The sequence below is a fragment of the Scleropages formosus genome, chromosome 5 (assembly GCF_900964775.1).
Source record: "Scleropages formosus chromosome 5, fSclFor1.1, whole genome shotgun sequence".
NCBI classification, from domain to species: Eukaryota; Metazoa; Chordata; class Actinopteri; order Osteoglossiformes; family Osteoglossidae; genus Scleropages; species Scleropages formosus.
Window position 1 is genome coordinate 16,753,509 of NC_041810.1, and position 15,501 is coordinate 16,769,009.

At 45.5% G+C, this 15,501-nt stretch overlaps 1 protein-coding gene across 7 annotated transcripts in view; it reads left to right on the forward strand.

Moving 5' to 3' along the window:
- The window catches only part of LOC108930890 (phospholipid-transporting ATPase IA-like), a 107,032-nt gene that overhangs the window by 46,103 nt on the left and 45,428 nt on the right, over window positions 1-15,501 (forward strand). For all 7 annotated transcript variants that reach the window (XM_029251711.1, XM_029251715.1, XM_029251714.1 and 4 more), the window contains 9 exons: window positions 516-588; window positions 1,420-1,525; window positions 4,165-4,247; window positions 5,214-5,263; window positions 6,164-6,233; window positions 6,555-6,639; window positions 7,656-7,795; window positions 9,328-9,466; window positions 14,599-14,663. In XM_029251711.1, coding sequence (XP_029107544.1) covers window positions 516-588; window positions 1,420-1,525; window positions 4,165-4,247; window positions 5,214-5,263; window positions 6,164-6,233; window positions 6,555-6,639; window positions 7,656-7,795; window positions 9,328-9,466; window positions 14,599-14,663 — 811 coding nt within the window. The remainder of the gene's footprint in view (window positions 1-515; window positions 589-1,419; window positions 1,526-4,164; window positions 4,248-5,213; window positions 5,264-6,163; window positions 6,234-6,554; window positions 6,640-7,655; window positions 7,796-9,327; window positions 9,467-14,598; window positions 14,664-15,501) is intronic.

Here is a 15,501-nt window from a genome sequence, read left to right on the forward strand (position 1 = left end):
CTCTGTATACCAGCTTTTTCATTTAAAACATCACGTGAAAAGGTTTCCCAAATCCTCAGTCTGTTTATGTCTGGAAATTTTCCATTCATTGCATTTTTGGTGAGGGTGGTGTGGTGGCGCAGTGGGTTGAACCGGGTCCTGCTCTCTGGTGGGTCTGGGGTTCGAGTGCCTTGTGGTGGACTGGCGTCCCGTCCTGGGTATGTCCCCTCCCCCTCCAGCCTTACGCCCTGTGTTGCCAGATTAGGCTCTGGCTCCCTGCGACCCTGTATGGGCCGAGTGGTTCATCCAGTGTGTGTGTGTGTGTGTGTGTGTGCGCGTGTGCGCGCGCACATTTTTGGTCTTAAGAACCATCATGTGGACTTATTCCCATTAACCGTGAACATATGAATTTTCTGGTTGTGAAATACTATTGCATGGCAGTTTTCAAGGTGCTGTGCTCATGTTGGCTGCTATTCTGCCATTGATGGTAATGCTAAGGTAGCATCAGTCCTGACACATGCTTCTCCCTTTACTAGGCACAGCACACACCCTCCAGAAGAGGCTGGCTTCAATGACCCCAGCTTGCTGGAAAATCTCCAAAACAACCACGTAAGAACCCCAATGAGTCAGGAGTTGCAAGCCCTTGGATTTGGTGCAAGTGTGGAGTGTCTTGAGGGAATGCTGTCACTGTTCTTTACCTGCCTGCCATTAGCATGTTAGTAAATTAGCGTGTTAGCTCGTTAAGATGTTAGCATGTTAGCGAGCCCTGGAGTTTGTGCTCGTTTTGTGCATTCACTTCGAATAGAAACAGAGATACATGCCGACCCTAGCAGCATCCCGTGGCATCTTCATATTCAGACCTTCTTAATTCAAGTCGTTAACCGCAGTTTTGCGTCCCTTCGGGCCTAGTGTGAACTGTGCTGATCTTTAGCACATTATTTGAAGTGGGGGCAAAGCACTGACAGAAATAAACAGCCCCGCTAGGACTTTTTGCTCTGGTGCTGAGTCACCGAAGATGACGACGTGTTGAAGGATTTTCCACCCAACTGACTTGTGTTCTGAGCACACAGCGGAGGGGAAGGCGAATACAAGGAAAGGCTACCATGAATACGCACCTCCTGCCAGACTCCATTAGCAACTGTGACCCAGATCACAGATACAAACATTTGATTTTATTCCAAGCCCAGGGAGGTTTCCATTAACATGCGTTGTATTTATTTCCTAATTAAACTGGCTCATATGGAAAAGGGACATTCATACCTTGTACTTACAGTATGAATGCAGAATGACTTTACACCTAGTAGTTTCAGTAAAAATGGTGGAACTGCTCCAGAGCATGGATCATGTTTGTGGCAGGTGTTCAGAAGCATTTTTTTCCTCATACAGATGCATTAGTGCCTCATCTTTGGAACTTATGAATCATCATGTCTCCATCTGCAGCCTACAGCACCCATCATTCTTGAGTTCATGACCATGATGGCCTTGTGCCACACTGCCGTGCCGGAGCATACTGACGGTCAGATCATCTACCAGGCAGCCTCTCCAGGTATGTTCACCTAATGCACACACACACCTGTGTAGATCTTTTCATACAGGGCTTAAGCTTAAGTACCCATGTCTTCTGTAGATGCACCATGCAATAAAACAAAATCAGATCTCCTTACAACAGGTCTTGACGATCAGTTGGTTCTTAGAAAACATCCTTGAATTGACCGTCCCTGGTCTCCATAGTCACACGATCACTGTTTTTGTCAACTAAGCAGGAAAGTTGGGTTCAGGTATATTATCAGCCCCTAAAATGTTTTCTTCACTTCTCTGTTATTCTACATTGTCACACCTGGTCCTGGTGGGGAGGGAAGTATTGTCATTCTAGGCTTTAAATCTGTCTTAAAACCTTTTTACACAGACAAAGGGAAATTTTACCTCCTGTAAAGCATCATTACCCTGGAAGGAGAATAAGAAGTGTTTCTGATGTATCATATTAGGCAATGTGTCCCTTTATCCCTGAGTTTACCTGGATATTTTAAACTCTTCAGGGTGTAAACCTAAGAACAATTAATTCCCAAGCCCTGGTGTTTTCAAAAGGGAACAACATTCATGATGAATTACCATAAGATATATGATTATATTCCACAGCTTTGTCTTTAATTACTCATGCTCTGTTTGACTGTTGTTTCATTTGCTTTAACTCCTCTTTCACTTGTCAATCATCTTCTTTTTCCATTTTGCTCAGAAGGATTTTTGGCTTGAGTCAATTTTAAGATTCTCTTCTTTCATATGCAGCAATGGACTTTTTATTGCTTATGAAGGCAGAAATCCTGGAAATGGTCTGACATGGCTCTGGGATTACGCAGAATTCGTTCGGTTGTACTGGTTCATGAAATGACATGTTGAACCCACACACACACATTGACTGAAACCGCTTGTCCCAAGCAGGGTCGCGGTGAACATAGAGCACAAAGCTGGAGGGAAGGGGACACACCCAGAACGGGGCACCAGTCCGTCACAAGGCACCCCAAGCAGGACTTGAAGCCCAGACCCGCCAGAGAGCAGGACCCAGTCAGACCCACTGCACCACTGTGCCACCGTGCCCCCTGACATGTTAAACCAATTTTTATTATTTACTCGATGCTTTTCTCCAAGGCAGCTTACAATGATAGACTTCTATAGTAAGCTACTTACAATGATTCACCTTGTTATATAGAAGAGTCATTTTTACTATATCATTAGTACCTTGATCAAAGTAACAGTGACTACCAGTAGTGACATGATTTAATCATGCCTGTTACCCATTGTTGGAATTGATCATTTTTTGTGACAATTCCAGGTTCTCTGACATATTTTAGCCTTTTTATGAACAGTTCAAGAGATGTTACCCTATAGCAGGCAGCTGCCCTGTTGCAGTTTCTTCACCATGCTTTATATAACCCTGTTCTCCCTTATCTGCTTGTGCCCATAAAACTGACCATCAAAGGTCTCCTAAACACATGGCATTGGTATTCTAGAAATTTCCACATCTAACAAAGGAAAGGGATGACACTGTGGAGCATGTCCAACATTAGTTAATGCAAAATGAACATTTTGCTTTGTGGAAAAAAAAAATGGGCAATATACTGGTCGTCTTTTTCTCCAGGGTATTTTAATAGTGTCTTGGGGCCTATTGTTGGAATTAAAATAAAGTAATTATTCAGGTCATTAGTAAGCAGCTTCTTGGTATTTGTAGAATGTAAAATGGTGCTTTAATCAGTTAGTTGTAAATTGTTTTGGTTATAAAAATGTTACCCCTCAACTGTAAAATATACATTTTAAGACACTATTAAAAAGAATGGGCTTATCTATTAATGGCATCTAAGTTCTAAAAAAAAAATATTTTTGTTGCACTATTAATACAGGAGGAATAGCAAGTGTCTGAGAATGGACCTTATTGGGTTTTATACTTTTAAAATGTTTGCCTGTAAAGATGGATGTCTTGAAGATACCTGGGACAGGAGATGTCGTTTTGCTTTCTTTCTGTTATGTTACCATTGGGTTTTTTTATTCCACTTCCTCTGTTTTGTCTTTTGTGATCACGAGGAGCATTTGAGAGCTATTTTTTTCTTCTCCCCATCTCTGATGGCCCTGCACTGACTGTCATTATGGCACCCTGTAGCCCTGATGCAGTACCCTTGAGCAAGGTATTAACCTGAAATTCAAAAGTAAAATACTCAGTTGTATAAATTAAGTGTGCAAGTCTGAGCAAATGCATCAGCTTAGCAACAAAACTGCAATAAATATCATTACAGGAAATGAGATCAGTTTTCACTTTGCACTATAATGACTCAGCCTGGTCGGGATGGCAGTGCTTCTGAAAGAACTGCTCCCTTGCTCCCCTGGGCTGTGGATTTGGACATGGGTTCGAATTCAGCAGTGTTCATGGAGTTGTCAGTTCTGCGTGCACGTCTGTGTGTCTGTGCACGCATGTGAATGAATGTCATGGTGCTGTGTAAATGGGGGTATGACCTTTAGTAGTGTATACAGTATCTGGTATTGTCAGTTAACTTAGACAAAGGCATCACCTAAGTACTAGTTAAACTGTAATGATGATGACCCAAAAACAGGGCATGTCACTGTCTCTCGTACCATTTTATTGCCATTTTTGCACTTCTTTGTCCCATTTAACAGTTGGATGTGTCTTATTTTCCACAGATGAAGGGGCACTTGTAAGAGGAGCCAAAAACCTGGGCTTCGTGTTCTCCGGCCGGACCCCTGACTCAGTCATCATTGAGGCGGTGAGTGTCGTGTGGAGCTTAAGAGAAAAAAACGTTGTTCAATGACTTCGACTCAAAGGTCGTGACCCCCTTGGAGGGGTTACGTCTTCCTGATTGACCGTGCCGGTTCATGGCTTGGACCGCAGAAAAGGGGTAGCGGTGATCACACAATAGTCACTGCTGGATATTTCCCACTCGAAAAAAGCACAATTGCACTTCACATCTCTCCATTGCATCATTGTACGTTCTTCATTAGCATCACACGCACTAAACCAGCCCTTAACTGAGCCGTATTCATGACCAGTGCTCAGCGCTCCTTTAATAAATCGTCCCTGGGTGCAGAGAAGCTATAAAATGTGCCCTCTGTTTCTGTGTCCCAAGCAAATTCAGCTGGAGGAAAAAGGGGAGCTGAAAAGTAACAAGTCGTCTTAATTTATGTAATTAAATATTATTAGTTTAATTACAGCTTGTTTTAATAGCCTTGTTTCCAAAGATTAGACAGTGCTATACACGCATATCCTGCCATACCTTTGCATTTCTGGCTAAACGTTTGCAAAGCAAGCAAGTGGCCAAAGTAAATGTTAAACTCCAAGAAAGCTGCCAAAAGGAAATAGGGTACATTACCTGTACTTATTACATTAATTTCAGTGAAGGGCGTTAATGTTAAAATTTGTGCTCATGACCACGGCACAGTGCAGACAGTGTCCTCTTTTATAATATGTGTGGGCAGAAAAGTGTTTTTTTATTAAGTAATATGAAGATTTGAAAATAAGAGGCTTTTTTTTTTTTTTTAATTTCTTCAAACCTGTGAAATTTTGCCATCTGTTGGTGTCTCCTGGAAATGGGTGCAAAGGTCTTTGATAACTCCTGCTACTTCTAAATACTGTAGATGCAAAATTGTCTATTTTAAATAGTCATTTGTTTAAACATAAGCAAAGCAACTAAAATCATAACCCTGACAGTCTTAAACACTTTTTTCTTTTCCAGCTCGGTGTGGAGGAGAAGTATGAGCTGCTCAATGTGCTCGAGTTTACAAGGTATTCAACCCCTAGAGTCTATAAGGTCTTTTCCAGCCTTCCCAACCATTTATTTTTTTCCCCACAATATCACTTGATTTTGATTTTTGTTTCTTACATTTTTCAAGACAGTTCAAATGAACAATTTATTCCCCAACCGGTCAGAAATTTCCGAGACATGCCACTAACCCTAGTTGATTTATGTTATTTTTTCATTACAAAAATTTTGAAATATTTTCATCATTGTCAATGTGGAAGGATGAGGTCTGTTGCCATGACTGATAAATGCAGCCATTTGTTTTGGACCGGCTTTATTATATATGGAGGTGGAAGATTGATGTGAGGGGGGAGTGGTAGGGTTGGCAAGGTATGTCATACTTATTGGCAGGAATCCATGCAGACCTGTGGTAGTTCTCATCCGGTCCCTTAATAAGAGTCACAATTACAGTAATGATGATTATTGTAATGACGATAATTATGATAATGGCCCTTTGCCTGTTTAACGGAGCTTCAAATTCATGTCACCCTTCCAGCGCTTGGAGTGTTGGGGTCTTTATTAAGACATTTTTAATGTCCTATAAATGTTGAAAAGCGTGACGTGAGATTGGCTTTCCTTTGAGGTCATCTGGCGTGCACATTTTTTTTCTGTAAATGTGAACACACAAGCAAGGAGTGATCTTTCACAGCCAGTCAGCATTTCTGAGTTTAAATTTTTTGTGTCTGAACAAGGCTGATAAATCACCTGTGATATGTGTTGCTTGGCCTCCTATGATTTCCCTTATTTATTAGTGCCATATGATAAATTTTCTGTCTGACCTGGACCAGTGTTCGGCTTAAGGTGCTTCCACAGTCATTCCTCTGTATGGACAGTTTTGTGGGTTGGTTTGTTGACTCATCCCTCCAAATTTGCTCTGTTCCCAGCTCCAGGAAAAGGATGTCTGTCATCATGCGCACTCCATCTGGGAGAATCAGGCTGTACTGCAAAGGAGCTGTGAGTAGTCTCTCTGCAGATTTTATATGGGCCCAAGTGAAGTCTACAGCACCAGGGTAAAGGCTGAGTCCACATATGGGAAAATATTTTTTTGCTCACCTTCAGTTAGCAAGTCTGATCAGGAAATGAGGCATCACATCTTCCCAGCTCTTCTACAGCACCTCCCACAAATGTAGGACACATGAGTATTGTTTTGCGTTCACGCTTCTGTCCAGTTTGCCCCATCTACATATGGCTCAGGTTGCCCCAGTGTACTCAAACTTTTGACTGGTGCTGTAGGTGAGATGGAAGAGAGTAGATGGGTTTCCCCTTCTCTGTCAGGACTCGGTCATCTATGAGCGGTTGGCTGACAGTTCGCGGTACAAGGACATCACACTGAAGCACCTGGAGCAGTTTGCCACGGAGGGTGAGTCTGGGTGGGGCTATCGCCCCGTCATCAGCCCCACCAACCCCTCCAGCTCGTTCCTGCCAACTCTGCATCTGACATCATCTCATCCGCCCTGGGCTTTCAGGGAGGAGCAATCGACCCTAATGCTTTTTTAAAAAAAATCTTTCTGAAGGTAAATCAATAGGAGTTACGGTCCAAGGTTCTGGGCACGGATGCTCGATGCTTTCCTGCTGTGATGGGTTGGAGTCTGTGATTGGTTCACCCTTTCAGTTGTTTTCGGGTGCAAAGGCGTTATTGCAAGAGTTGATTAAAAAGTTTTGAGGCATTGTCATTCCATGTCTGAAAGGTCCTCAGTGTGGGAGTGTTTTTTTTTAAAGCACCTTCCTTCACATACCATACGCTTCTTGAGGCACTCCAGCGTGCATCAGAAAAAAAAAAAAAAGCTTCAGATGCCAACTTTAATATGACAAAAAAAATTTAGATATATAAAATATTTTTTTTTTTGGTCATTTTGAAAGTGACAACTGTAGCTCTCTCTTGTTCGTAATTTTTTCCTCACCTTTTTTGGTCTCTTCTGAATGTTTGACTCAACTTTAAGTGTCTCTTGACCACTTTTCACTTTATCACTTTTACCACACAGTTGAGGAAATCATTCCTTGCCGCAGTCGTGGAAAAATAGGAGTTAAACTCTTTGCTGCAAAAACTCAAGGGCTGAACTCCTGGTGTACAGGCACCACCCCTGGACATTTGATGCCCCACGACCACGCGGTCACAATTCACATAGGACACATGCGATGTGATTACTCTATAAACTTTTCAATCAGCTGTGGTTCTTAGTCCCAAATGTGGAGTTCAGTGTCCAGGACCCTCCTTGCTCTCTGATTGGTCATTCATTATGTAATGTTCTGTTATGAAACCAGTTGCAACAGATGGGTCATATCCCATAGTTACATTATAGCAGGAATGTACACATGGCAGCAGGCTAACGCACCCCTGGGGTCATAGGTCACCGTCCTTCCTCTCCCACCCCTCAGGCCTTCGCACGCTGTGCTATGCCGTGACTGACATCTCGGAGGCCTCTTACAACGAGTGGCTGAAGACCCACAGGCGAGCTGCCACCGCCATCCAGAACCGCAGCCTGAAGCTGGAGGAGAGTTATGAGCTCATCGAGAAGGTCAGGAACGACACCGGGTTCCCCTCACTCCTGATTGTCCACTTGCTGGAAATGGAATTTTTTCTTACCCTTCTCCTCCCTCCACCATACTTCTGATGAAGTTTCATCAGGAAATGAGCAGACAAATCTTCCCAGTTCTTCTGCTGCACTTTCCAGAGATGTTGGACATGTGTGTGCTGTCTAGTTTGTCCCATACAGATGATGACCAGGTAGCCCAGGCTGACTCTGAATTTTGATCGATATGGTAATTTAAGCCCGGTTTTACACCGTTTCACCATTGATTCCTAAAGGGCTGATCCAGTGATGAAGAAGTCAGTCCTTCAGTGAGGGGTCCTCACCTCAGCTGGCCCCAAAACGGAAGCCAGAGGTCATCAGCCCATCAAACAAGCCTCATTAATGATTTATTTACTTGCCCGCTTGCGCTGTTGGCCCAGCATACAGCGCTCAGTACCGCGGAGCCACTGAATCGGTCTGCACTTATCGCAAAGGGTCATGGAGTTCAGTGGTTCGGACCTGCTCCAGCAGAGCTTCAGGGGGCCCCCGATGTGATTAATGTGGTTCGGAGTGCCGGGCGCCCACCGAGTCCTCCCGGTGACGGGGTCGGGTTGCCACGGAAACGCGGAGGGCACAATCGTGGCCCTGTTAAAAGCGGTTGCTTTTGAGATGCAAGTCAGCACAGATGACCACACTCATAAATCATCCCAGGCAGAGGATGCAGTGCCACGCGAATGGATTCAATCAATCGCATAAAACCCTCCTTCATGAAGGGACGTGTGTGCGCGCTTTGGCCGCTAGGTGGCACCAAATTGCCTCTAATAACCGTTTACTGAAAGGAAACTCTTCTAAATTATTGTAATGCATACCGTTGAGAGCAGATCATTTTACCTTTAATTCTTAAAATAAAAATACTGATGACCCACTGATTTAAAAATACATATTATTTCAAACATTTACTCAAGTCCATGGGATCTTATTACCTGGCGGTATAGTTTATTGTACAGAACTGACTAAGAAAATTCGGGAAGGTAACTAGCAATGCTCCTATGGAATTTGAACCTGCAGCCCTCTGGGTTATTTCACGTACCGCTAATGACTTCTGTGGTATAAGGTGCTGACAATTTTAATATCCTGTAGAACCCTGCAAGATTTTTTTTCTTTCTTTAAATGCTCGAATCAGATTTTTTAAGGGATGAAAGAATGTAAACGTCCACGCAGACTGGTGTGATTCGGCGGCTTCGTGTGTGTTTCTATGCTCTGCTCCAGATCAACAGCGCAATGATGCCGTGTTCTTAAGTGCAGATATTTAAATGAAAATGCATATACTGGTAGATACAATGGCCCCCGAAACTTTTTCCTAAAGTTTTCCCCTCCTGTTTTCCTGCCAGATCTGGGTAAACAAGGCAGGGAATGAGTGTTTGACCTCCTGCTTTATTTTCCCAACTCTCCCCCTTGTCCACAGCCTGGGTGTCAGTGTGCCCCCCCATGTTTGTCTGAGGCCCCAGCCGGTGAACGCCTTGTTTGTGTTTACGCAGAACCTGCAGCTGCTGGGTGCCACAGCCATCGAGGATAAGCTGCAGGACAAGGTCCCCGAGACCATCGAGATGCTCATGAAGGCCGACATCAAGATCTGGATCTTGACCGGAGACAAGCAGGAGACGGCTATCAACATCGGTAGTGCTGCGCTGCCCTCACACGGGCACCTTATCCTCGCTGTTTCGCAGACATTTCTCACCTGGAGCCCATAATGGCCCTGGTGCACAGGTGCCCCTAATATACAACATCCCACATAATACAAAACACCTACCCAACTGTATACACACATCAGACACATACACACATATACTGACCGCTAACCTTGGGAGTACAGCTGGGTTCGGGAGTCTTTTCGGTGGCAACCGCTAATCCGTGTCTATCACTAGGTCATAATCAATAAAAGATCACTAACACAGATCTTCAATTTACAAATGTCTTAGTTTCTGCAAAATCCATCCATCCATCCATCTTCCTCCGCTTTTATCCGGGGCCGGGTCGCGGGGGCAGCAGTCCGAGCAGAGTCCTCCAGACTTCCCTCTCCCCGCACACCTCCTCCAGTTCCTCTGGGGGAACCCCAAGGCGTTCCCAGGCCAGCCGGGAGACATAGTCTCTCCAACGTGTCCTGGGTCTGCCCCGAGGCCTCCTCCCAGTGGGACAAGCCCGGAACACCTCACCAGGGAGGCGTCCAGGAGGCATCCGGAACAGATGCCCGAGCCACCTCAGCCGGCTCCTCTCGATGCGGAGGAGCAGCGGCTCTACTCCGAGCTCCTCCCGGGTGACTGAGCTCCTCACCCTATCCCTAAGGGTGCGCCCAGCCACTCTGCGGAGGAAACTCATTTCTGCCGCTTGTATCCGCGATCTCATTCTTTCGGTCGTGATCCAGAGTTCATGACCATAGGTGAGGGTAGGAACGTAGGTCGACCGGTAAATTGAGAGCTTCGCCTTACGACTCAGCTCCCTCTTCACCACAACAGACCGGTACAATGACCGCATTACTGCGGACGCCGCACCGATCCGTCTGTCAACCTGCCGCTCCATTTTTCCCTCACTCGTGAACAAGACCCCAAGATACTTAAACTCCTCCACTTGAGGGAGCAACTCCCCCCTAACCCGGAGGGGGCAATCCACCTTTTTCCGACTGAGAACCATGGCCTCGGATTTGGAGGTGCTGATTCTCATCCCCGCCGCTTCGCACTCGGCTGCAAACCTCCCCAGTGCACGCTGCAAGTCTTGACTTGATGAAGCCAACAGGACCACATCGTCCGCAAAAAGCAGAGACGAGATCTCGCGGCCACCAAAACAGACACCCTCCGTTCCCTGACTGCGCCTAGAAATTCTGTCCATAAAGATAATGAACAGAATCGGTGACAAAGGGCAGCCCTGGCGGAGTCCAACATGCACCGGGAACAGGTCTGACTTACTGCCGGCAATGCGAACCAAGCTCCTGCTCCGGTCATACAGGGAACGAACAGCCCGTAGCAACGAGCCCCGAACCCCATAATCCCGAAGTACCCCCCACAGGATGCCACGAGGGACACGGTCAAATGCCTTCTCCAGGTCCACAAAACACATATGGACTGGTTGGGCAAACTCCCACGAACCCTCCAGCACCCTAGTGAGGGTATAGAGCTGGTCCAGTGTTCCACGGCCAGGGCGAAAACTGCATTGCTCCTCCTGAATCCGAGGTTCGACTATCGGTCGGATTCTCCTTTCCAGTACCCTGGCATAGACTTTCCCAGGGAGGCTAAGGAGTGTGATCCCCCTGTAGTTGGAACTTTCTGCAAAATCTGTTGTAAAAATGCAGGGATCAGTCAAAAGCCACAGTATAATATCGCAGTAAAAATAATATGTTGTGCATTCATTTTGACTTGCTTTTGTAAGACTTTATACTTTAACATACCGTAATATGTTAACTTTAATCCCCTTGAAATTGAAACAAAAAAATGTCACCTGCACAAGCTTCTGTTCAGGACAGATGATTGACCGACTCATCTCATAAACATGTGTAATATTGCCCAGCTTGTTGTTGATCACCAGCCCTCAGGAACACCACATGAAAGCTGTAAACGCTGTGGAAATAAGACGAATTACGGTCCTCAGTCTTCCTCTTCCATCTGAGTGCTCTTTACTGACCTCTAGCAGCAGTGCGTGTAAATACAGGTTGCAATTGCATTGCAACAAACCTGAATTTTTCTGGAAACGGACAAGTAAAAGAAATTAAGTAGAAAATATTTTTAGAAATTTTGAAAGGAAAAGAGCCGGTGTATGTGGTGTCACACGCATGCACATACGCACACACAGCAAGCATCTCAGTTGTCGATACCATAATAGGTACCGTTTCCCCCCGCTGTCGATGGCTGCATGCTGACGCGAAACACGTGTAGTACGCGATCTCCAATTGTGCAGCGAGAATGCCGCCACTATTAGCCCTCAGATGTGGGGATATTAGCTAAATCGCTAAAACGTGTCGGGCCGCACCGGAATCCGATTACACTTGGGATATTGAAAGGCCTCATCGGCGACCACCTACCAGCAGCCCTGAATCAGCCCTTTGTGGGCCCCTCCCAGCAGCGCGGCGCTCGCAACCCAGCGCCAGCGGGGGAAAGTATTTTTACAGGCCCGTTGACTCACTGGGCCGCTCTGTAGCAGGAGTGAATATTTACTTTGTTCCGCCGTTTCCCCTTGGTGAAGGGGGACCCCCAGGGGTCGGGAGCTCGCAGACCCCACCTTCCCGGTGACAGATGCACACACCTTCCACCTTGACCCTTCCACTCGACTCTGAAACCGTGAGGCGCGCTGGAGTGCGTGTCACATCTGAACACAGGCGGACATGCGCTTCATGTGGTCGTCTTCCTGCAAACACAGCACGCTCTCTGGGCTTGAGCCCTTCGGCATGGCACTTAACCTGAACTGCCTTAGTAAACACATTCGGCTGTATTTCAGGGTAAAACTGAGTAAAGCACCAAAATCAGAGATCAGTGTTTCTGCTAAGCAGCTACATGACGGCTGCATTGGTGATGATGCTGCCATGTAAGAAGTGTGTAGTGTGTGAGTGATAGTGTGTTCCGCTGATGTAGGGATGAGTGACCTAGTGTAAGCAGTGTGTCTAGCAGTGTAAGTCACCTTGGTGAATAAGGTGTGTGGGCTGGTAACACTACATAGAATTCATTGGAAGTCGCTTTGGAGAAAAGCGTATGCTAAATAAATGAATGTACATGTAAGTATGGCTGCAGCAGGTGGCGTACTGGTTAGAACTTTTGCTGCGCCATCAAAGGACTTGGGTTCCTATTTACATTTATTTATTTAGCAGATGCTTTTTTTCGAAGCGACTTCCAATGAATTCTGTGTGGAGTTATCAGCCCAAACATCTTATTCAGCAAGGTGACTTACACTGCTAGATACACTACTTACACTGGGTCACTCATCCATACATCAGTGGAACACACTCTCTCTCTGTCACTCACACACTATTCGGGGACCTGAACAGCATGTCTTTGGACTGTGGGAGGAAACCGGAGCACCCGGAGAAACACGGGAGAACATGCAAACTCCACACAGACTGAGCGGGGATCGACCCCACGTCCTCTCGCACCACCCAGGCGCTGTGAGACAGTAGCGCTACTCGCTGTGCCACTGTGCCACCCAGTATTTACCCTGATACAGTAAAAATGGGCCAGCTGTATAAATGGTTAAAAATGAGAAAAATATCAGGTAAAGGAATAACTCTAAATTAGGGTAAAAAACATTGACTTGATGTGTTCTTGCTCATTGTGAAGAGAGGAGGAGTCCTTCCTTAGATAGCACCGGACGAGCCCCCCACCCACCCACCCACCAACACAAGCCAAAGCCACTTCTCATGGTTTGGCTGTCCAGCTCTCACCACGGCCCCCCTCCATGTGTCACGGCTCATGTTTCCCCCTCCCTCCGGGGACCAGCTATTGTTTAGTTCCACATAGGAAAAGAAAATAGAAAACCGCTCTGTGTGATGAAGAAAAGGTCCCCGGTTTGGTCACGGCGAGTTGAGTGTGAAAGCTGAACCCGTTGACGCAGCAAGCTGACCGGGGCCACGCGGCTTCCACACATCCGTGCCTATTTGTAAATTTGCATGTTAGTACTTAAGAAAACAGACTGCGGGGTCCAGGAGCGTGACCCTTGGTGACGTCTGGAGGAGAGGGTTGTGATCTGGGGTTAAGCTCACACACAGTCACACACTCAGACACTTGCGCTAAGATACAAGCGCACACAGAGATACGCTGTAATAGGTAGGTAAATACTAGCAAAAATATGCACTTTCACAAATACACTGAAACACGGTAAATTACTGAAACACAATATATAGTAAAAATATATAGTACTGAGTTGTATAACGTTTGTCCTGTTCAGTGATGGTGCACAGTTTTTATTATGGTGCAGCAGGTGGTGCGGTGGTTAGAGCCGCTGCCTCTGGACCCAGGTTTGAACCCCGCCTCTTGCTGTAGTACCCTTGATGAAGGTACTTACTCTGAACTGATACTGTGAAAATTGCCCAGTTATATAAATGGGTAAAGAATTTTAAGTAACTAACACTGTACGCTGCTTTGGAGAGAACTCAAATAAATAAATAAATAAATGCAAATGAAATATAACAATTGAAGTTCTCTGAGAGATTTCCCATCAGAGTACACCAAAGTAAAAGGGAGAGAGTAAGAACCAGTCTTTCATCGCTAGCGTTTGTCATGTTTACCTCTGAACGCTCCTATTTGTCACATGCATTTTTGCGTTTGCAATATTTGTGTCATAAATTTGAGGCCCGATCTCCTAGAAGCCAGGGATTTATGGTAAACGCTGCTCTAGAAGTTTATCACATCTCTTGATTCACAGTGTCTTTTTTTCAAATGTGCCTATTTAGATTCCACACACACACACACACACACACACACACACACACACACACACACACACACACACACACACACACTTGCTTATCTACACACCTGCGAGGACAATAGACAGGACAGTTATGGCAGTGGGTATGAATTACAGCATAGAGATCACATGGTTCCCTGGCTAGGCAAGGAGGAGAACTTCAAGAGGCTCCACCCACAAACCTGGGGGCTTGAACCTGAGACCTACAGAATAGTAGTAAACTGTCAGTTCTTCCAGTACCCAGAAAGATGTCATGTAAATGCCCTGTATTGCTTTTTTGACGGAATACAAAATTTTATGAAATTTAAGAAGTATAATTGATCTGATTTGGAGGACACCTATGGACATTCTCTTCCCCTCCTCAGGTCACTCCTGTAAGCTTCTCACGAAGAACATGGGTCTGCTAGTCATCAACGAGGCCACGCTGGACGTGAGTAGTCCTGGGCTCTGAAACGTTGAAGAATCATGTGAAAACAATACCCTGTTTTACCTTGGTATCGATGGGTTGTTGGGGGGGGTATACAAATTCCAAAAAAGGGGGCATAATCTACTTTTTGAAATTTATTTTTATTTCATTCTTAATTTATAGCTATTCAGCTATATGAAAAAGACAGAAAAGTAGTACTGTAAAGTACTTTTGGAGGGAGTTATTTTTACACTGTAGATGGCACCATAGTTTAGAGCCATTGCCTCGAACTCAGCATCGGGGTTCAGATCCCACTTCCTGCATTACTCTTGATCAAGATACTTACCTAGAACTGTGATACAGTAAAATCTACCCAGCTGTATAAATGGTTGAATAATAATATTCAAATAATATTCAAAAACAATGTTAAATCTGGCACCAATATGTGTGCATCTCACAGAGCATGATGGCAATGCAGATTATTGTGCTTTATTAGATGCTTCTTCCTGATGACCACAGAGTTTGAAGCATGTCGCTGTCACTCCCAGTCAGTTCAGCTTTCCACATCTCTCCCATCCCCAGGGGCTCCACTGGCATGGAGACGGTCCCTTTAATGGCCAGTTTTGAGATCTCCAGCTCAACCGTCACAGACTTTCCGTGCCATTAACAGGCAGTTTAAACTCTGTCGATGATGCGTCCCCCTGGACTCAAACGCTGGGACTGCTGGACGTTGTGATGTTCAGACTGTTTGTTTGGGCACTTTCTAAACACGCTTTATCGCTGATCTGAGGCTCGGTGTGTGTGGTGGTGCACTGGACTATCTCCACACTCTGTGTGGACCACCCATCCTCGTGACTCTCAC